This window comes from Ruditapes philippinarum, unplaced genomic scaffold (assembly GCF_026571515.1).
Source record: "Ruditapes philippinarum isolate M1 unplaced genomic scaffold, ASM2657151v2 ctg27_1_1_1_1, whole genome shotgun sequence".
Lineage (NCBI taxonomy): Eukaryota > Metazoa > Mollusca > Bivalvia > Venerida > Veneridae > Ruditapes > Ruditapes philippinarum.
Genome location: NW_026864520.1, coordinates 553,999 through 576,787, shown reverse-complemented (window position 1 = coordinate 576,787; position 22,789 = coordinate 553,999). Strand labels below are relative to the sequence as shown.

The 22,789-nt window shown below is 32.0% G+C and overlaps 3 protein-coding genes across 6 annotated transcripts in view; 2 read left to right on the top strand and 1 right to left on the bottom strand.

Annotated features, from left to right (window-relative positions):
* The first annotated feature begins 3,309 nt into the window (after positions 1-3,309).
* Positions 3,310-20,761, top strand: LOC132725918 (excitatory amino acid transporter-like). Its single transcript, XM_060711116.1, has 11 exons — positions 3,310-3,511; positions 8,237-8,385; positions 9,079-9,153; positions 10,663-10,785; positions 11,719-11,803; positions 12,124-12,275; positions 13,859-13,985; positions 14,106-14,339; positions 14,890-15,084; positions 16,618-16,752; positions 19,598-20,761. Exons 2-11 carry the CDS (start codon positions 8,244-8,246, stop codon positions 19,797-19,799), a joined length of 1,470 nt encoding a protein of 489 aa, XP_060567099.1. The 5' UTR covers positions 3,310-3,511; positions 8,237-8,243; the 3' UTR covers positions 19,800-20,761.
* Positions 3,592-22,789, bottom strand: part of LOC132725919 (kidney mitochondrial carrier protein 1-like) — a 263,207-nt gene continuing 244,009 nt past the window's right edge. Inside the window, exon 10 of the mRNA XM_060711118.1 lies at positions 3,592-3,601. The gene's annotated coding sequence lies outside the window, so the exon portion shown is untranslated. The remainder of the gene's footprint in view (positions 3,602-22,789) is intronic.
* Positions 21,099-22,789, top strand: part of LOC132725920 (uncharacterized) — a 35,916-nt gene continuing 34,225 nt past the window's right edge. For all 4 annotated transcript variants that reach the window (XR_009625126.1, XM_060711120.1, XM_060711121.1 and 1 more), the window contains exons 1-2: positions 21,099-21,187; positions 22,309-22,342. Coding sequence is in view for 3 of the 4 variants with exons in the window: in XM_060711120.1 (XP_060567103.1) it covers positions 22,333-22,342 (10 nt within the window). In the remaining variant the exon portion in view is untranslated. The remainder of the gene's footprint in view (positions 21,188-22,308; positions 22,343-22,789) is intronic.

Here is a 22,789-nt window from a genome sequence, read left to right as displayed (position 1 = left end):
AATAAACATATACGATATACATATACTCGTACGTATAGGACTATGATTTTTTAAGCTATTTACAATGTTTGACATTATAAGTTTAATAAGATTATTGGAATGACTTTGAAAATGAATTCGCAAACATTTTGATGGGTATACGTGTTTTGATAATACACGTTTAAAATACGCTGGCTCTTTACGTAACAGTGGTCGTGTTTCGATGTATATAAATCGCACCTGATACGAAACAGTTTTGTTGCACAGGCTTTGCAGATTGTGTTGTTTTATATATTAAATTTACTTTGTATAGATCCATGCAAGATAATATTTTATAAATTGTTAACGTTTCTTCTTAAGGGTCAAATTTTTAATTCATATATATATATATAAACTTTATATAAATCGTTTTGAAAAAAGTCATATTTCAACGTCTATAATTATACAAAAGATAAAAGTGTTCGCCGGAAAAAATCCGCACTCGAAGATAAGAAATGAAATTTGTCTCTTAATTTATTACTTGACGTACATACCCTATCATTTAATTGAATTCTTGCACAGTTCCGATTTCTATTGGAAGATGGTGGTTACGAGTACGAAATCGTATCAATGAATAAAGAATTATTGACCTTGGCAAGTATAAAATGATTCTCTCTTAAATTTGCATAGAAGCTAGCCTTAGTAGAATTTTCTACATTTGCATACCATTCGTTAATAAACAAATCTTTTAATTTGTCCGTACTGAATGTTTTTGCCATTTACTGTTTTGGAAATGATGGTTCGACCATATATGTATCATTCCACATTTGATAAAAAATTCTTTAATATTATAAAACCAATGATATTTTCTTTTCAATGATTCAGTGTCCAATGTTTTAGCTATGTTAACTACATTTTTGTAAACGATTGAAGATGATTTATTTGACAATGTATCTGGATTAACATTACATATTTTTGACCAAAATGCGATAGTTTTCTCTTCAATATCTAACAATAGCGGTGTACAATCAGTTTCTCCATATATCATATAGTTTGGGTTTGACATTTTACTCTTAAAATATACTTAAGAATTTAAGTTGAACACGTTCAATTACACGCATATCATAATTTCCAAAACCCCATATTTCAGATCTGTATAAAAGAATAGGTTTGATTGTTTTATTGAACATATCAATCTGTAACACTGCGGATGTTCACGTGACCAAAATCGTACAATGGACTCATAAAATGGCGTCCTGAACGCTCGGTATGAGTAGTGAAATTGAGTAGGAATTCAGTTAACGTTACATTTATCTGCAAAACAAGGCCGCGCGGAACCCTTGTATAAAAACTTCGAACAGTTTTGTTAGTGGTTACTTTGCAGATATCTCTTCTTAGGACTGAAAGTCAAAAAAGTTGTTTTGGGTGATGAGTACAATTGGGGAACAGGTAATAAAATGCGTTGTTTTCAGTAAAAGAAACGCACTTTGAACAGAAGTGGCAATGACCTTTTTGAATTTTCTATGTTTACGGTTAGCTTCCAAGTATCACAATATTTTTCATATAAATCGAGAGAGTTTCGTAATTCACCTTCACTGTTAGTTGAAATAACAGTATCATCTTAAAAAAGTAAGATAAATATTATTAAAAAGTCAGTATATCATATGTATTTTCACTATCAGGTATTATAAGTATTGTATTTATATTAATATTATTGTCAAAAAATGGTGTAAATCATTTAGATAAAGAGAAAACATTAAAGGCGAAATATTTTATTTGTTGTTGTTGTTTTGTTGAATTTATATATAAAAAATATAAATGTGTCTATATATCTGATTAAACTAATGTGTGTCATCAAGTGTGAATGATCCCATTGAAAATTTATTTACTATCATTCCGTAACACATAAATAGAAGCTATTTACTCTACGTCAAAAGCAAAGTATCAACCACATAGCAGGCTTTATCGTGTGGCGAATAAGCACTAAGAATATTAAAATTGATGAAGAAACTGGTTATTCAAAAATTGACTTTGCAACTTTAAAAATTGCACTATAAAAGTATATTTAAAATTGCTGAAAGTACGATTTTTATAGGGATTCCACAGTGTATTTTTATTGACATAAAGAGTCTTTTTTCTGAGATTTGTGTATCTTTAGATCACTTTCAGTCCATTCCAGAATCCAGAATAATATTTTTATCGTGCAAAATGACTCAATAGTGAACAGTCTTGCAACACTTCAATTAAATCGAACTATTCTGAATATATTTTTCATTTTCCTTTTGAAAGGTTTACATTTTAATGACTTACTAAACTTGCGTAAGACATCAATTTTTGTCTTTTTAGGCTCTCTCAAAATCACGCGGGTTACTCTGTTTTCGTTTCCTAAGATAACATGTCTAAAACCTAATATCATCCGAGTAAGAATGCGCATTTGCAAATAGGTCCAATATAAAACTACTGCGCTGACATGCCCAGAGCTAATAATGCAATAATATTTAAAATATTACACACAAGTAGGGCGTAGGTTAGTTTAAATTTATGTTAAGGCCATATTTGATTGTGATCTACGAGCAAATCCCCTTGCAGGAGCATTTTAGCATTTTAGATTCAAATGTGTTCAGGGAATTGTTACAAAATGCAACTTAGACAAAAAATGATTTGTCATTTCCCAGAGTTAGGTGGCTGAAACCCTCCCCAAGGTAGTGGCGATTTTGTGCTAGAGGCATGAGAATTGACAGACGGTTATCTCTTGTTAACAGGCTCAATCAAACCGAGTCTGCAAGTTTCATCTAAGAGAAATGCATTTAAAAGCAGCAGCAAAGTATTCAGCCAACTATATATTTTAAACGTGTGACTATATCATTCTCCGAAAGATACAAGCATAACGTATTTTCGTAAGTTATTTTTGAATTGTATGTTCATTCGTCACTGACAAATTACCATTTTAAGTGCCATACTGATGAACACTTAATAATTTTCACATTCTCTTTTCATTTCCTGAAGAGTGTACAGTGCGAAGTCTTAAATCAGACGGCATCACTTTAATATTTGGTATTGACTTGTGTCAGCCACAGTGACGAAAAAGGTTATTAAAAAAGTCAATATGGGAAAGTTCTGTATAATTCATGTAATTAAGCAGAGACAACGATATTCTTTTCCCGTCAATGCACATGATTTAAGCATATACATATAAGATACTGACAAAAACATATTTCATTTGTTTGTATATAACATTCTGTTTGATCCGCCTCGTGTGTATTTTTTTTAAACGGAATCCTCAATGAACGCCCAAAACAACACAATTGAAAATGTTGCGGGCTCGTTGAATGTCACGGCTTCATTAACAAATTATTATTTGATAAATGTTCCGTACAAATATTGAATAATTTATTAAAACTTAACGGATCGTTTCGCGGCTATCTAGAGTGCTTTAATGTAATTTTATATCTTTACACTGTCTGACTGGCTATGTTGATAGTGTTAAACATAGTAGTGTTTTACCCACCAAAACTGATACGCAGTTGGAAATAGGAATAGTATTTAAAATAGCGTAAGTATTAATCTCAAGTGTTTCATTGTGATTATTTCTTGTTTACTTTATAATCATAAATTTGTGAATTAAAATGTTAGCAAAAATGAGCTCATTTGTTAAGGGCAAATAATCCGAACACTTTACCTTGATCAGAAGTTGGCATCTTGATCAAGTGAAAATTAAATACTTTTTCAAAAGAGTTATGTTAACAATCAAATGCACAAAGCTTTCTGTTAAGTGTGCTTTTTCAGCTTTACTTGGAAAATCTTCCTTGTAAACAAAAACATATCGCTTATTAGACAGGCGTTGATTTAACCATTTACCTGCTGCACCAGTTGGTGATATGCTGGTTATAGTCTCTGAGTACCATCCAATTACGTTTTAATATCCTAGATATTGATGATAGACAGAAAGAAGGGCTAGTCCTTTAACAACTGGACAGGTTAATCGTTACAAATCACTTGTTTTAAAAAGTAATTGTTTCATTTTAACAACACACTCCTCCCTATGATTTATAAAGAACTGAATGGTGGCCGGTTCTGTTTTGCGCACTCTATATAATCATGCCGAGATCCAAACATAATTTTCTAACGAATACAACACGAGCATTTTTTTTCATCATATATGGACGATTTTCGTCCAGCAACTTTGATAACCAGGTGAATATAACAGCCATAAAATGGATATTTAAACACAGACTATAAAAAAAATCAGAAACATATTAAATCGGAATTTATTTGATTTTGAATACCAATTATATAAATATATATAAAATACATTTTAGTACTTGCAAAAATAATGGTAAAAATCTTCTCTTTTACACCATGTTTTTTTTTATAATAATTTTGCCCCCACCCCATTCCCCGAATCTCCTATCCCTTTCCCCTGTGCCCTTTCCTTTGTTGGCTAATTAATCAACCATTTATTTATTTTCTTTGATCTCCTTGTCGGTTACTATAATTTCATTTTATGCATCATTTTAGTTATAAGCCTGTCCTGCTCTGCCTCGCGCCGTGTCCTGTTTTTGTTTGGGGTCCTCTTAGAATATTTGCCAAGATTCTAACCATCACTCTTAAGGCGTGTAACCCACTCTTAATGAAAATGTTATAAGCTATCTCTTCTTCAACCATTTTGCAATTTTTTTCTTTAAGTACCATTGTTGCAACGAACCATGTAAAAGTCAAATTTGCTCATTTATTTCGCTGTCGAGTGTATTGAATTAGATATATATTTCAAAATAATGTGATGGCCATTTAAAGTATAACATGTAAGATAAGATTTGCGTATAAATTATCAGTCATAAAACATGCCTTGAATGAAGTATTTTTTCAATATGGAGTTATAACTATAAAATTGATATAGACTTTGATGTGAGACATTTTATGTGTATTGAGTTATGGTAAATGTACCATAGATAGTTTATTGATTTGTCCTCACTTCGTTAATTTATCGTTAAATTGCACGATCTTGCCTTAAAAGCAAACGAAAGTTGTGTAACATTACGCATTCAAGTAGTACGCTTATCTTATATATGTCTGTGTTGTTATAGTTAAAAAAGCAAGCAAAGAAATACACTAATGTCATTTTCTTCATTGACACACCAATAAACTCGATATAAGTAGTATGCATAATGTGTTTAAATAAATATTTAATAAATAATGAACCTTTCAAACATTTTCACTTTTTTTTTTGTAAATCCTCTACTTGTTTTTTTTTTTTTTTTAATATTGCTCGGACAATTCAATAAAACAAATGCGAAAGTAACACACCATTGATGCTATGTAATTCAATTAATTATAATGATAAAAAATAACTAAGTTGTCTTTGAAGGTATACAATTTGAATTGAGAGGTTCAACAAGAAAAAAATGTATTTGCAAAAATTTGACAACCAGTTCATTTAAAAATAGCTAACCGCATGTGAATACATACGAGTTTTTTTAAACTATCATATTCATTTGAAATTAAAAAGAATGAGCATTTTGAGATTACCATTCAGTATGGTATATGTTGAAATGACGTTTCTCACAATACGTATATATACGCACTATTTCCAATTAAAGTGAGGTTATTTTATTGAAACAATTAAAGATTGATATTAAATATTGATTGAGATTAAAACAACAAATGACGGACGTATGTTCATTAAGTTTATATATGTATGCAAATGTTTCCATAAAATAACCTCACTTTAAGTGGAAATAGTGCGTTCTACGTTCTTACTATTTATGCATGTATATTTTTCTACATCTAGCTTCAAATTATCAACTAAAAGTATGACATAAATTGATTCGAATGCATGCTTTCAGAAACAATTACATGCTTGGTAAAATTAAAATGTAATTAATGAGATATTCTAACACGACCAGCAATGTTCCCTATTTAACAAAGAAAAACCGAAAGTGTGTGTGTTATGACGCTATAAAATCACTGTTGACATTCCATATCTAGACGTGTGGAGTAACCATTAGACATGTGACGTAACCGCAAAAAAATGCGACGCGCTGAAAATTAACAAATCAGGCGCAATTTAGCTTAATACAAGGTTAGCTTTTAAAAAAGCTAGTAGCGACTCGCTTCGTAATTTTTTTCAAGGGGTGTGTTTAAATGTAAAAATGACAGTTCTGTTAGCTGAAGAGACTTCAGCGAACATCAAAATAAAAGTGAAGTCAACACTGGCCCGGTGCCCGATGGCCAGTGTATATAAGTTCAGGCCAGTGTAAATGTAAGAAAATTTTGTTAATTATATAGTAGAATAAATTCAAAACTGGAATTCTGGCCAGTAAATTCAAAATCTTAAAGTCATTGACTGAAAGTGACATATAAAGTTCTCTCAGTTTAACCAAGATGAGTATGAGTATATATGAAGGTGCATGTAAACAGATTGAATGAAGAACCTATGTCTATGCACATTTACTATATGGTCTATTGACCTTGACCACAAAATGTTAGATAGGTAGATTTCATAAAGATGTCTCTTTACACAAAATTAAGTTGTAATACATTTATGTTATTTAGTATTGGAATGAGAGGCACAAGTCCTAAAGTAAACACAAGTTGTCAATCAATTCAGCCAGAAAAGCTGGGATCCTATTAAAAAATATAGGGATCCCAGAAATTGACCAGTCTAAGAAGATGTTTTTCAGATATGCCGGGATCCTATTAAAACATATAGGGATCCCGGGAATTATCAGTAGAATTGCGAGTAAAGATAACTGATTGCGTATCTCACTGTATTTCTGACTCGTGGTAGGTTTAACCGTAAATTTAAATACCTTCAGTGTCAAAGAATATATACCGAGAGAAAGCTTAGATTACCAGCTTTTTAATTGATGTAATAAATTTTAAAATAGGACATTTAATCGCCCCAAACTAGCGATAATAATGTTACTTACAAAATGCATCTAAGGAAACACATTTTTATTAGATCTATATTAATTTTATCTGCAAGACAAATAAATAACATTTTTTTTTCTAAATATATTTTATTTCGGCAGAAGTACAATATTATAAATCATTCATTTACCTTAACAACATGCAAAGCAAAGTTAATACATTATATATATTTTTGTAAAGTAGGCCGAGTTGACCCGTGCCGAGCTGACCCGTGCCGAGTTTGTATAGGGCCGAGTTGACTCTTTTCCTTCAAGAATATAGTTTTCAGAAAAGCCGGGATCGTATTAAAATGTAAATAGATCTCACGGATTGACCAGTTCAAGTATACAGTTTTCAGAAAAGCTGGGATCGTTTTAAAACATATAGGGATCCCGGGATTTGACCAATTCAAGAAAATAGTCTTTGATTTTTCCAATTAATTAGGCATATAATTATAAGTATTGTGATTTCCGCATTTTAAGTTTGTTAATAAATAGCTCTAAATATATCTATATTCTAAGTTAAATTAATTAGTTTTTCCTCCATATCTTATACGATCCCGGATCCCGGGCGTCCCGGATCCCGGCCAGTAAATACATACACTAAATACCGGAAAGGATAAAATGACCGGAAAAAAGGAAAAATAAAAAATGCACAGAACCAGATGTACACTTATGTTAATTAACCAAACGAAAACTTACTACAGAGACAACAGGTGAAATCGCTAAATCAGAAGTCAGTGTAAATATGATTTATTGAAAAGAATTCATAAAGACAAACATTTTAATCATCATTATATCTTTGCGCTCAAAACAATACTTGCTGATTTTTAAAAATGGCGTGAAAATTGAAGGTTTTTTGACGCTATGTAAGATTAAATTTGATTGGCTAAATAATTTTGGATCCTAGCCCTGATAGATAAATTTTGTAGAAAGCTGGAAGCCAAGCTTCGATTAAATTTTTGGATAGCTTCGGAGTTTTAGGTTGTTTCTCAGTAAAATCCTACCGTAATACCGGCTCGCCGTGGCGAGCCGGCATTAGGTACGACAGCATTTATTTGTTAATGTCGTGTTAGAATTGAAATAATATATCCAAATCGGTGATTTTATCGTTTGATAAAATCACTGTTTGTCGTTCGGATGCGCATCGTTATATCACTCGGGCTACGCCCTTATGATTTAATTCCTCGAATCCGAACTCCAAACAGTGATTTTATTAAGCGATAATATAACAGTTTGGGAAATAGTTTTTCTTTATTTTTTGTCTAATTCTAGTCATTTTAATATACACTTAGTGGTGATGATTGTTTTGTGAAATGCTCATTAATAGCATTAATAGTTAAAATACACGGTCATTGATTTTTTTTCAGGACAAGTATGGCAAAAATAGATTGTTTGATGTTAGCGATTAAGAAGAACCTTCTGCTACTTCTAACATTGTTAGGCGTGATATGTGGAATAGGTATCGGGTTTGCTGTCAGATCAAGCTCTCCATCGAGTTCCGCATTACTATGGCTTGGCAAGTAGAAAAATTGATAATATCAAACACCAAGAAAGAATAACATTCTCGGAATGTAACCCCAACAATATCTAAATGTATCTACTATTCTTGATTTCCTGCGTATTGTTCATGCTTGATACAAGTTTTAAAATTCCAGAATTGTATCAAATGATTAATTAAATGGCTAAATCATAAATAGCAATTAAACGAGATTTTTGTATCTATACCCACTTTCTTTTTTAATTAACCATACTATTCTAATCAGTTATATTCTATTGTATGCTTTACCTTGCTCCTGATGGTTTCTATTCAAAGATAATGCCCTTCTTTCTCAATTCTGTTATACATGTACAAAACAAAGATATAGTATTTGAAACGAATGGTTAAAATAACTGGTGAAAAAATAACTGCTGAGTCGTACTGTAAAAACATTACAAATAAAGTACATATAATATATAAGTATATATTACTGAAACAAATACATATACCAATTATTGTTCGTAAAATCAAGTTCAGACTTTTAAGAACTACATACATGTGAATTTAAATTGCAAATTAAATATGTTCTTCTTATAGGATTGTTTCTCTTCTTTTTTCAGATAGCAGTTTATATTATTATCGGTGTTGTTTGGTTAATACATTAATTAAAATAAAACTGAGGCTCATAAGCAACACATTCTCTTTGATTATATGACACTTAATCTTTTAAAGGTTTACCTGGTGAGCTGTACCTACGTATTTTAAAAATGATGATAGTTCCTCTGATAGTCTCCAGTGTAATTACAGGTATGAACATGTTCTGCTCAATCTCCTATTAAATTGTGTTGCATGACACTTCACCCTAAAAACCTTAACACTTAACATTTAAGTCCTATAAATTGATAACAATTGATGAAAGGGAATCTTAAAAACATTTTACATATTTTGCCCAATATTGAAAATATTGATTGCAATCCTCAAAAAAATATCCACTCCAAAATGTTAGACAAAATTTACATGGACAGAATGGCTGTAAATCTCTGTGCTAGCTGGCGGCATCCGATTCCACCCGTACCAATAGTAAAGACCAGATTAGCCAGGGTATCATACCGTTTCACAGTGGTCTGTTTTGTTAGCTATTCTTTTAGTTTATATATTGAATTGTTTGCTACAAATGATGAATACCTCTTTTTCAATGAGTTTTTGTTTATTTTAATGAATCACATTTTTATCTTCTTGTTTTACACTATGTTTTGTATACAGGAAATGACGTCGTAAACGTCAACAATAAAAATACGCAAAACATGATGATGCCGTAATAATGTTTATTTAAGAAATAACATCGGCCTGAGAGGTGTATATCGGCTATTTAACACCGGTTTGGAGTTTTGATGCGTAGGAATTGACCACGAAGGCCGTAGGCCTGAGTGGTTAATTTTGTCGCATCAAAACGACAAAACCGGTGTTAAATAGCCGATATACACCTCTCAGGCCGATGTTATTTCGATTCTAACACGTTAAAAGAAGGAAAATCACTAATGTTATTTTTCAAGCGGAAATAACTTCCGGTGCCGATTTTCGTATAGCGCTGTTCGATTTTCGCACCCTACTGTGGCGAAGATATAGAAATTATTAAACAAAAGAAATAATAAGAAAAAAAAAACGTTATTTTATCAAGTTTTCAACAATATAAACTTACGTCGTATTGTGTTTACATCAGCGCCCCATTTGTCATGCTTGTATTATGAAATAACGTCAGCTTGTTTATGAATGAGTTGTTTACTTAGGATGACGTAATTACGCTGCTTACGGATTGGCGCCGTTTTGTCAAAATATTTATTAACTGATATGGATCTTTACGTGGCGTTAGTGTATGTGAGATATAATTTTTCGGTATTGTATGAAAAGAAAACATTATACGAACTGAAAATATAAATAAAAATGCTTTTTATTGTTGCTTTAAAATGCTTTGTAAACTATACAATCGAGGGTGAAAACATAACAGCGCATATACAAGTAGTCCCTAACCGGTGTTTATTGGCAGTTTAACACCAGTTTTTTTCCTTCTTTGTCTATAGTGACAAAATCACGTGAGTGTTAGAATATAACGTCATCATCATGTTTTGCGTATTTTCTTTATCCCCTCGAAACGTCGGAGGTTAAAATTATGAAATGTTTCCAGATTGATTTTAAAATGATGAATAGTTTTGTCAAGATGAAAGAAAGACAATACCATTTTATATATCTAGCGTGGAAAATGTAATGTATATAGTTTTTTTTTCCGTAAACGCTTAAATAAGTTTTATTTAATTTTAGGAACTGCGTCACTTCACCCAAAAGCCAACGGAAAAATTGGAATGGTTTCATTTGTTTTTATATTTGTAACAAATGCTCTGGGCACAGGTCTTGGTGTTGTATCGTTCTTCGTTTTTCGACCGGGTAAGTATTCAAATAACATACCTTTTTATACCAAACATGTCGTAGAAAGCAACTCTGTAATGTCCATATCTATTTATTGTTTTGCAATTGACAAAGAAGCATATCTAAGAAATTTTATTCTAGTTAATCAAAAATAAGTAAAGATATCAAACTTATCAAATCTGTTCGGACATAGATAAAGTTTAAACCTTCATAAAACCTTCTTCGAATTTGTTCTGAGATAGTTAAAGTTTAAACCTTCATTAAACCTTCACCAAATCTGTTCGGATATAGATAAAGTTTAAACCTTCATTAAACCTTCATTGAATCTGTTCGGATATAGTTAAAGTTACAACCGTCATTAAATCAAAGTTTAATTCTTTATCAAACCTTCATCCAATCTGTTCGGATATAGTTAAAGTTTAAACTTTCATTAAACCTTCATCCAGTCTGTTCGAATATAGTTAAAGATTAACCCTTTATTTAACCTTTATCCAATCTGTTCGGATAAAGTTAAAATTTAAACCTTTATTTAACCTTCATCGAATCTGTTCGGATATAGTTAAAGTTTAAACCTCCATTTAATCTGTTCGGATAAAGTTAAAGTTTAAACCTTCATTTAACCTTCATCAAATCTGTTTGGACATAGTTTTATCCTTCGTTTGTTTCATTGTTGTCAGATTTTTTTCCAAACAAAATGTCTGTTAAATAAGTTTCTGTCGTGTAACACCTTATTATAAAGTCATGTTTTATCTACCCTTTTATCATATATAACCTGAGCGCGTTTATTTTCTTATTATTGCATGATTCGTTATTAGTCGGAAGTTTCGACTGTAGATAGAATTGTCCATTGACTGGGTTTTCTAGTTTAAACGTAAAAGAAATAATATTAGAACTATCTTAGTGCTAATTTAGGATTGAAAATTGGATTATTATATTCGTTTTGTATTTTAGGTGTAGAAAGTGGAAGAGACAAAGTTCAATCTGCTTTGGTAACGAAGCCTTTAGAGACGCAAGATATATTTGCTGACATGTTTAGGTGTTATATATTTTAATGATTGTACCATGTGTCACTAGTGAAATTAATTTACAGATGCGATGAACGTAGTCTAACATCAAAAAAAAATAAAAAGACGAATTACTCCCTTTTCCTTGTTTTGAATCAAATCTCTTTTATCTATAACAATAAATCGGAATAACTTGATATTGACGTATAAATATACCATTTTCTTGGTAAGCTACGCCGAACTTTTCATCTTAGAATAAATATTTAAAATGTAGAAGGTCACAAATAAGTAATGCTTATAATAATCTTTATATTAAATGTTGAATAAAGTATAAAGTTTATTTCTTTTAAAGAAACATAATCCCTGATAACCTATTCGAAGCAACTTTTCAACAAACGCTGACAGAATACAAATACAAAGACATAGTTAACACAACGTCGGGGAAATCATCTCTTGTCATCGTAGGAAAGACACTTGGAAGCACCAGTGGACCAAATTTACTCGGTATGCAAACAAAATTGGCCGGGATTTAAAAAGGCAATTTTTTTTAGTCAAAAACTGTTTATCCTTATCCGTTTATTTTTGCTTTATTATCAATATCATCATGATTAGGTATATAATAATTTAAATTAAAGTAATTTTGGCGAAAGAAGAACAGGAATATCAACCCAATTTCAGAGCTTTGTTTATAGAGGTTAATCTTGAATGCTTGTTAATTGACACATCATGAATAGAAAACCTCACAGTCCAGACAACTAGAGTAACAATCAACCATTGTCCCTTTCTTTCCCTATAAGCACTTTTGGATGTGCTGTTTTGCATTTACCGTGATATTACTGATTAAATTGATTCATTTATGTAACAGTTAAAGTCACATTAGTCCTAAGAAACGAATGATATTTTACTTTTGTAGAAAAGGCACACATTAGTGCTTTTTATAATGTTTGAATAATGATTTAAGAGAAAATTAGATGCTTATCACCTGACAAAAGTAGCATTAAATGTTAAAATATATGTCATTAAATTAAAGTAGCAAAATGTAAACAATGTAGAAGTTTGACTTCCATACAAAATACTTAATCACTAAAACTATTTTCTACGAAGCAACAGAAGCAAATGGTGGTTTGGGTAAGTGGCCAATGAGTAACTTTTTGGAAACTATAACAGGACAACAAAAATAAAAGCTTTTAAAAGTAAAATCATTTCTTGAGCAAAATGGGCCTTTAATGCAACGACCGTCCCCACCTTTCTCCGCACTGCTGCCCTCTTGTGTGTCCGGGTTAAATCGGAATCTGCGTTCTGTAAAAGTAATTCTACTTCGTTGATTTTAGTATGTGGTGTATTGAATTTGTATATTGTGTGGTTTTCTTTGAAAAAATATAAAATGGGTGTTATTGTTAGCATTAATTTCTTATAAAGGTAGAAACGTTTTGATCCCACATTGTAAAAAACATCTGTAGATAGTTATAATTTCAATTTCCTGCCATTTCATGTATAAATGTTAAATTCTGGTTAATCTGGTCCAAGGAGCTTGCTCTTACAATTTCCATGAATATTTTCAATCACACCGATTATGTAATATTTCTGTTTTTGCTATATAAGGCGTTTTTAGGGATTCAATTTCGATTTTCTATAATAATCCAAACTACATCATCTTTAGCCATGGCGTGTAGAGTCCGTAGTTATATTTCAGGTGCTGAAGATCGTTTAACACGACAGATGTGGGGAACTCTGTATAATCACCCTAAGAATATATTGCCTGTTGTTTTAAACGACTTCTGTGTCCTTCTTTCAAAACCCATTTTATTTAGATTTGCCAACTCTTTTTCGTTCAAGGCACTCGCATTAGCTTATTTTTTAGCCATACGCCGTTTTCAATTAAAGTCACGAATATGTCACATTTGAAATTTTATATTGAAACTTTTGTCGTTTATAAAGGTTGGATTCTGGATGGCCAATGAACAGGCTCAATCAAACTGAGCCTGAAACATTTTCGGTTTTCATTTTTAAATTTCAAAATAATGTTACTTGAAAGTTTGCGTTGTATATTAAAAGACAATAATTTATAAAGGCAAAGTGTTTTTCAGGTTTAATTTTTGCATGTACTTTACTCGGAATGGCAACATCTGCGCTTGGTAAGCAGGGAAGACCACTGATAGATGTTTTAGAGGCATTAACACGAGTAGTTATTATCATTATCCGATGGTTACTATGGTAAATATTAACTGGAATTATACATTTAAGATGAATTGATGCTTTGAAGCTTGATATCAACGTGTGAAGCTCCACAAAGGAAATGATTTTAATATAAGGAAAGATTATTAATTTTTACAGGACAACACCAATAGGGGTCCTCAGTCTAATTCTAGTGCCTGTAGCTGAACTTGATGATGTTGGAAGTGTGTTTCGTGACCTTGGACTGTTTATTTCTGCGATTCTTGTTGGCTGTTTTGTTCAACAGGTCATTGTTATGCCTTTGATTTTATTTGCATTAACCCGACGAAATCCCTTTAGGCATATGTCGGCAATATCAAGAGCATGGTTTATATCTTTTGCTGCTGCAAGCACGTAAGTACAACTTGTCAATTCTCATCCCTTGATTAAACAAATTGATAGATTTAAGGCAAAAATACATGTATTCTCATTTAAATAAACCAACTTTATTTTACAAACATTAAGGGACTTTTGTTCTTAATGTTGTTATAGTTCTTTCGGGTAGTGACCTGTTTCTAGCATGATAAAGTCATGAAAAACGTGCATCATACTGTTGCTATAATTGATCAAATATATTAACCTTTATTATTAACTTTTGTGTAAGTATCATATTTCGATGTTATATATTAAAACCACGTAAATTGTTAGCATAGTACTATATTTAAAAGTGCAATCAATTTATGAGTAATTACAACTGTACCGATGTCGATCATAGATAAAGATTGTAATAAGTGTTATTATCATCATCATCATCATTTTAAAGATATCATTTAGCACGGAATCTAATTAATATGTAAAATATAATGTAAAGATAAAAACTTTATCCTGTAAAGGGCAGCGAAGCGACATGACACATATCAGTATCACACTAGTAAGATATTAAATTGTTTTGTTTTTTTTGCAGACCTGTTGCCATACCAGAAATGTTGACAAGCTGTGAAGTCAAGTTAGAACTTGATAAGAGAATAACAAGATTTACCATTCCCTTTAACGTCGCATTGAGTTCAAATGGAAGTGCTGTGTTTATTGCATGCTCGTGTTTATTTTTGTCAAATATTTCAGGAATACCGACCACAACTGTCACCGTCTTAACTGTTTGGTAAATGTTTTGCATCTTTACCATTTCATGCTAAATGTTGATATACTGCTTAAGCGGGTGCTAGGGGGCGTGAAGGGCAACTTGCCTTCTGGGTGCCCTGCTTGGGTGTGTCGGGGGGCTGTGTCATGTGAACGTTGCCTTTACCTTGTTGATCTTTATTTATTTTTTTGCACTGTTCAGTACCGTCCATGAATAGGCTCAATTAAACAGAGCCTGCAACATTTTAAATTCTGTCGTTTTGTACGTTCTTTGGGGATTCTTTTATTCTCTATTCTATGCCACATAGCATCTTAAAACTTAACACATCTTCGTCTTGAAAGCTACTGGTTCGATTTCAACCAAAATTACCAGGATTTTTCCTTGGTTGAGTGGTTTCTAAAGAATTTGATTCCATGCCGAAATCCGGTTGTCAGGGCAACCAAAAGAATAACAGGAAGGTTTTCACTATAAACCTAAAGCAAAAATTAAAAGTTTTCTACCCTAAACTAAACGGGCTAGAGCTTAGCTATTTGGCATGAAATATGTGTTGTGGACCTCTACAAAGACTGTTGGCCCATGTGTCAAAATAAGCCCCAGTCTTTGGTTATAGGTTTTCACTATACACATACAGTCAATTTAAAAAAAAAATCTCTTTTAAAACGAAAATGATATGACATAAGATGTTTGCTATGAATCATTGCCAAGCGGACATCTACTATTGTTTTTCCCAAATAAAAAAGGATATTCTGCTCCAAAACTACAAGCCATATATATTAGATATTTGGCATGAAACACTGCCTTTCAATCTTCAATGATTTTTTTCTAATTATAGCCCTTAGGCCGAAAGTTGTTCCTAACTAGGACGTCGTGTGTTTATATATATATATATATATATATATATATATATATATATATAGTAAAACAAAAGTAAAACAAAATCTTCCTCCACACACACACACACTACTTACTGGCTAACTGGGCTATAGCTAAGATATTGGCACAAAACACTGTCTAGTGGACTTCTACCAAAATTTATCAAAATATAAATCTGGGGTCAAAAATTGTCTGACCTAGCAGGTGAGTCATGGGTTTTTCTTACATGTTAATAGTAATAATTGATCCAGCAAATAAATACATCTCAATTTATGACATACTGAAATATTCATTTGTCCCCGTATTAACTAAATACTACTGCATAATCGCAAAATTTAATTGTAAAGAAATAAAAGCTTAAACACATTTACATCTGTTGCATATATTTTGCTATTGTTTAATGCAGTGGCATTTCTATTTCTTTCTTTATTGAACAAATTACCTTGTTCGTTTTCAGAAACAATGAGAGCATTTTGGATATTATTCATACTAATATTTGAAAGTTTTTTTTTCATCAGGTTCAAATTTAAAGCATCGGGGTCCTTTTTGCAAGTCAATGATTCAACTCAATGCATTTGATTCAAAACGTTAACACGTTTAACTATTCTGTGTTTATCAGCCTATACATCGAAACGATATGTATTTATAAGAAAAGATGTTTTCTGTTTTCTTAAATTTCAGCTTTCTAACAACAATGTCAGTGTTGGCGGTTCCGTCAGTACCAAGTGCATCAATTGTAATTATCGTGATGATTCTGACATCTCTTAGTTTTCCTATTGAACCAATTGCCCTTCTTCTTGCCGTCGAGTTTTTGCTGTAAGTTATAATTATTATAATCAATGTTTTACATGAATACACTTTTTGTATATTTTCTATAATACTCCTTTCAGTCTCGCTTTTTTGTACGGTGAAATTTTCCAGTACTGCCTGATGTTATAAAAATACAATGTATTTGTTTGATTAGAACAGAAAAATGATTATATGTCTTAATATGTAAGATTAAAAAGAAATGGCATACCTAATATTATATGTTTATGAGCAAGATGCTTCAAAGAAAATATCATATTTTGCCAAATGCATGGACGAGATTCTTGAAACAAAAGTTCATTTTGATACCAGGGAGAGGAACCAAATACAAAAGTTAATATATATATATATATAACAAACATGAAAACAAACATGAAAGAGTGGCTTGTAACTTAAGTACTATACATTTTCATCAAAGAGATGATAGAGGTACTTATACCAAAGGCATTAATTACTGACAGGCTCAAATCAATAATTCATATTTGTATCAAAGATATGAACAAGAACCTTTAGAGAACAACTCATAATTGCATCAACGATATAAACGAATATTTTAAAGAGTTCAAACCTATATCAGAGATAAGTGTGGCTTTGGTGCCTTCTGGGTGCCCTGCTTGAATGTGTCGGGGCCGCGTTCTGTTAACGGTGCATTTGCCTTGTTGATCTTTATTTTGTATTTTTTTACAACTGTCGCTCGTATAAAAATTAGTGTTAAATGTTCATTTCTATAATATAGACATAAACAATGGACGTTAAAAGTTCATTTTTATACAAAAGCCCCTTAAAATAAAAGTCAGAATCGAGATACTTAAAAAGTTCATATTTAGATAATAGACATAAATGAGAGGCTTAAACCGAAAGTGTATATTTATATCTAGGGCATGAACAACAGGCTTTAACCAAACATTCATACTTATGGTAAAGATATGAATGCTAGATATGAGGTTTAAAGCACATAATTAATTTGTATTTTCATCAAATACTTGAACCAGAGGTTTAAGCCAAACGTCTTATATAAGTGTCATGAACAAACCAAAGGTCCACATTCATTTTAAAAACATGGTCGAGTGTCATACAAATTTCTAAATCAGGGACATGAACGAGTGACGTGAAAAAAACGCTCATATCTATGCCACATACATACATACAGGAGTGACGTGAAAATCATGAAGCATAGTTTGAAACATATTGATGAGCCTCTTATATAGAAGTTTTATTATCCACCGCCGATGGACTCTCGAGGGGTGTATTGTTTCGGCGTTGTCCGTCTGTCCATTCGAAATCGTTTTCGAGCTATTTCTCTGCAACTACTGGCTTGAATTTAATGAACCTTATGGGAATTATCAATGCCAAAAGGAGATGCGTATATCGTTGCCATGTTTGGGTCAGATCTTTTAACACAGAGTTATGGCCCTGTTATACTGTATGCATATAGAGAAATAATTGTATCCCCGCTATTTCTCTGCAACTACTTGCTGGAATTCAACTGACTTTATCAGAACCATTAATACCTATAGGAGATGCCCATATCGTCGCCTTGCTCGAGTCTGACCCTTCAACGCGGTGTTTTGGCCATTTTTTGTTATACAGTATGCATATAGAGCAATAATCGTTTCCGAACTGCTTCCCTACAACTACTGGCTGGACTTCAGCGGAATTTTATGGTAACCATCAATACTAGGAGGAGATGCGCAAATCGTGGCATTGTTTGGGTCAGACCCTTTATCACTGAGCTTTAGCCCTTAATTTGTTTTGCAAAACGCATATAAAACAATAATCCTTTTCTCGCTATTTCTCTGCAAAAACTGGCTGAAATTCAACGAACTTTCTGGGAAAATCCAATGAAAAAGATGCGCAAATCGTCTTCTTTGGGTTAGTCCCGTCAACACAGAGCTATGATCCTTGATTAGCTATGCAGTATGCATATAGATCAATAATGGATTACGTGCTATTTCTCAGCAACTACTGGTTGCAATTCAACGAAACTTTATAGGAACCATCTCAAGAGGAAATGTGCTTATCGTTGCCATGTTTGGATCAGACCTTTCAATACAGAGTTATGGCCCTTTAATAGTTATGATGTATGAAATAGAGCAATTATCGTTTCCGAACTACTTCTCTGCAACTACTGGTTGAATTTTTTATAGAAACTTTATTGGAACCATCAATATTAAGATGTGATTGATTTAGACTGTGGGGACCAATAATACGAAAAGGAAATTTGCATCTCATTGTCATGTCCCAATAATATTATTTAACACGGAGTTATGGTCCCTGTTATGACCCTGAATTTTCATCATATACAAAGATTTACATTTGTTATGCATTATTTGCAACAACTGAGTGGATTTCAGCATATTTACGTCAGTCATGAATTTTCGGAACAACTGACACTATTTCACCTATTTCAGCATACCTATGTCAATCATTTAAGACTGGTTTTAATAAATATATCAATAAAGCCTTATGTCTTCAGTCGTTGTGTTGGTAAGAACCAGCACTCGGCGGTGGATATAAATTCAACAATTTGCTTGTTGTTTTTTGGGGATTTTTTGTTGTTTTTTATATATACACATCATTGTTAATCTGCCACTGGTTTTAAAGAATCACAATTTTATTACTTTACTTTCAGGTTACACTTGATATTAGATATAAAACTGTATGTAATGCCTAAATACAACCGAGGAATATTTCAATTCATCATTTATCAGATTAACCTTTCTTTTAAGATATTAGTTAATTAAATGGTGATAAATGTAGCAATTTGACATTTTATAAGCATGTAAATGTTGTACGAGATTCTTGGTGAACGAACGACTTTTGTTTCTACGGTTTTGCTTTTTTTTGTTCTCAGAGATCGTGTCAGGACTACCAGTAGTGTTGTAAGCCACACAATGTGTGCAGCTGTAACACATCACATGTGTAAAAACATGTTGGAGGATATAGAGGTCAATGATGATATTCACGTAGAAATGACGAGTGAGGAAAATGAAGAAATGCTGGCAGAAACTATGGTTCTCGAACGGAACAAAAACATTGAGTTTACTGATAAATAGTTAAATAATTTTAGAAATTATATGAGGGATTTTTGTTTATATTAATGTTATTAATTTAGATATTGCTAAAAAACTGCGTAAACCTATTTGTATTATTGTATATCTTATCAGATGTTAGATGAAAGAGAAATAAATAACGGCAATTTGGTAGGTAGTTGTATATTTGAATAACCAGCTACCTACTAGCTGGTAGTTGGTTTTTCGTTATACCCAACTATTTAACAGCTAGTAGTTGGTAATTCAATCCACTATTACAAGCATGAAACGTTCGAACATCTCATACACAGAATAAAGGAGGGTACAATGTAATAACCTAGTTGGTTATTCTCGCGTGCAAATCCCAAAAATTACACAAAAGAAGGTAGTTGGTAATTGAAACTTAGCTTGTTTACCCTGTAAACAGAAAGTACTTTTTCGGGATAAATATAACGGATATATGTTGCAAGATAGATGTGTTCTTCAATATTTAAACACCCTGTCTCCCTATGTCCACTATTCGCGTGAATACCCAACTACATAATAAAAGGTAGTTGATTGTTCGGATATTGCATATATGAACTAGAAAAGTATTTTTTTTGAAAAAAATTCTACAGTTGTATAACAAGATATGGTTACACCCCCTTCATAAGTCGACCAGGGGACTCGGTTGATTATTCATGTTAATCTCCAACTACCAACAGAAGGTAGTTGGTTATTGGAACATTATATGTTTTCTAAAAACAGAAAATATTTTTTCAGAATAAAAGTAACCGATATATGACAAGATAAATGAATTCTACCAAATGGTATCAACCCGTCTCCTTAAGTCGACCAGGGGACTAGCGTGAATCCCCAACTAGCTACCAGAATTTAATTCGAACTTGGCATGGTTTACCCTTATAACAGAAAGTACTTTTCCGGAGTAAATATAACAGATATATAGATCTGTTTTACAATACTTAACACCCTGTCTCCTGACGTCGACCAAGGGACTCAGCTGCAGATTTGCGCTAATAACCAACTTGGCCCCCTCTTTTATTCTGTGTTAAAACTTCTTGATGTGTTTGATCATTTTATCTGGTAAAAGTGTATTGAATTACCAACAACCAGCTACCAGCTGTTAAATAGTTGGGAATAACGAATCATCAGCTACCAATTACCTTCAAAATTGACGTTCATTAAAAAACAACATTTAATATTAAGATATAAATTGCATTGGAAAGTAATAACAGGATGTACTCGTTCAACTGACACATTTAATGTGTTTGTATGTGTGCAACGTGATTATTCGCTTGTCAGCAGTTTAATATCGTGTTCGAAGTACAAAATGACTTTAACCTTACACATGTCTTATCTTACGGAGATTTCATTCCTGTCTGCTAATTGCACCAGGACTTCTTTTGACAGTGGTAAGCGGTTAAGTTTTAGATATAAGATTAAATGAACAGAATAAATGAAAATTTAGAATTTATCTATATTTATTAAATGCATTCAAAACTTTCTGTTTGTCTTGCAAACGAATAAATTTTATTTTTTATTATTTTTTTCTCTCTCTCTAAGCACCTTTTCTTGATTACTAGCTTTTCATTATGTTGTTGCCGTATATTTAAAACACAATTTAAATTATTCTTTTGTACTAAGATAATGATGTTACCGAACAATCAAGTTATTGCCCTTTGTTTATTGTTTCATTTTGACTTTTGTCAGGGACATAACTCTAAAACTATTAGAGATATCAACAAAAAAACTTTGTAGGTAGATAAATTTCATTGGATAGAATTGCAATGCTAAAGAACCTAAACACATCTTTGTCTAATTTTTGAGTTATTGCCCTTTGTTAATTTTTACATTTTGAGTTTTACCCGGGACATAACTCTGAAACTATAAAAGACATCATCACGAAACTTAATAGATATATAGATCTCATTGAATTAAAGTACATTGCAAAACAACATAACTCTGCCTTGCCTAATTTTGGAGTTTTTGCACTTTTTTCATTTTTTTATACTTTCCTGTGTCCAAAACCTTCTCGAGGACCATCATACGTTTCAACCGGTTCTTGTTTTATGTATAGAGGTAATGTAAAAAGTCCTGATCTTATTCGAAGAATGATAAATTGTGAAAGTAACTTGCTATTCAATCTAAAAGTAGAGACTTGTTCTTTAAAATTTCAAGATATGTACACATTGTAATGAAACCCCAACTATACGCTTTTGTGCGTCGTGCTGGCACTAGCGAAATTGGTTGCGTTGTCGCTATCGGCAACGCAACGCGCGATGTACAAAATCAGCCACCATACAACTCTGCTATATCGACTTCTAAATAGTGTTACTCTGGCTTTCAATGGAATCTCCTTAATAAGGATTTGTTAAAAATATGCATTATAAAGTCCATATATGAGGCAGGAAGGTTGACACCATAAATATATTAATATAACAATAAGAATTTAGCGTGAAGCAACAAGATCTCAATCCAAGTCAATTTCAATTATGGTACACTGAGACAAAACTGTTGTATTAATACTTTGCAGATACTATCAAAGTAGACAGTCATCATGAAAAAAGGTAAAACTATTCATTATTAAGTTATTTTTACTGAATATTATTTTCATTGAAGAGACTGCACTGTATCTAAAAGACTGTAAATGTTTGTTTATTCAATAATGTAGGAGCAGAATATAAAATCAAGCATATGAAATCCAATTGAACTAATGATAAATTGTATCATAGTTTGGGGACCTTACCTTTCTGTTGAATAAATCGTATACATATACATGCACAGTGCGTTAACTGGAGTGCAGGTATTAGTTACCCGCACTGCAGAGCATGCCCATTGATTGGTTCATTTTGTCTTGGGTTTACATAGTGTGACAAAAGGGAAAGGAAAAGCGATAGAAATATCATATTCAGATGTTCGTTCATTGGTTCCTTTTTTCTGATGTTTCATATTGTGACACCAGGGAACGTGTTATTTTTAACTATTATACAAAAAGAGAAAGAACATCAAAACAC

Excerpts from the sequence above, each read along its gene's own strand:
- LOC132725918 (XM_060711116.1), top strand. The coding sequence starts at position 8,244 with ATGGCAAAAATAGATTGTTTGATGTTAGCGATTAAGAAGAACCTTCTG. Across the intron at positions 9,154-10,662 it reads AGTCTCCAGTGTAATTACAG|GAACTGCGTCACTTCACCCA; the intron begins GTATGAACATGT and ends ATTTAATTTTAG. Across the intron at positions 10,786-11,718 it reads GTTCTTCGTTTTTCGACCGG|GTGTAGAAAGTGGAAGAGAC; the intron begins GTAAGTATTCAA and ends TTTGTATTTTAG.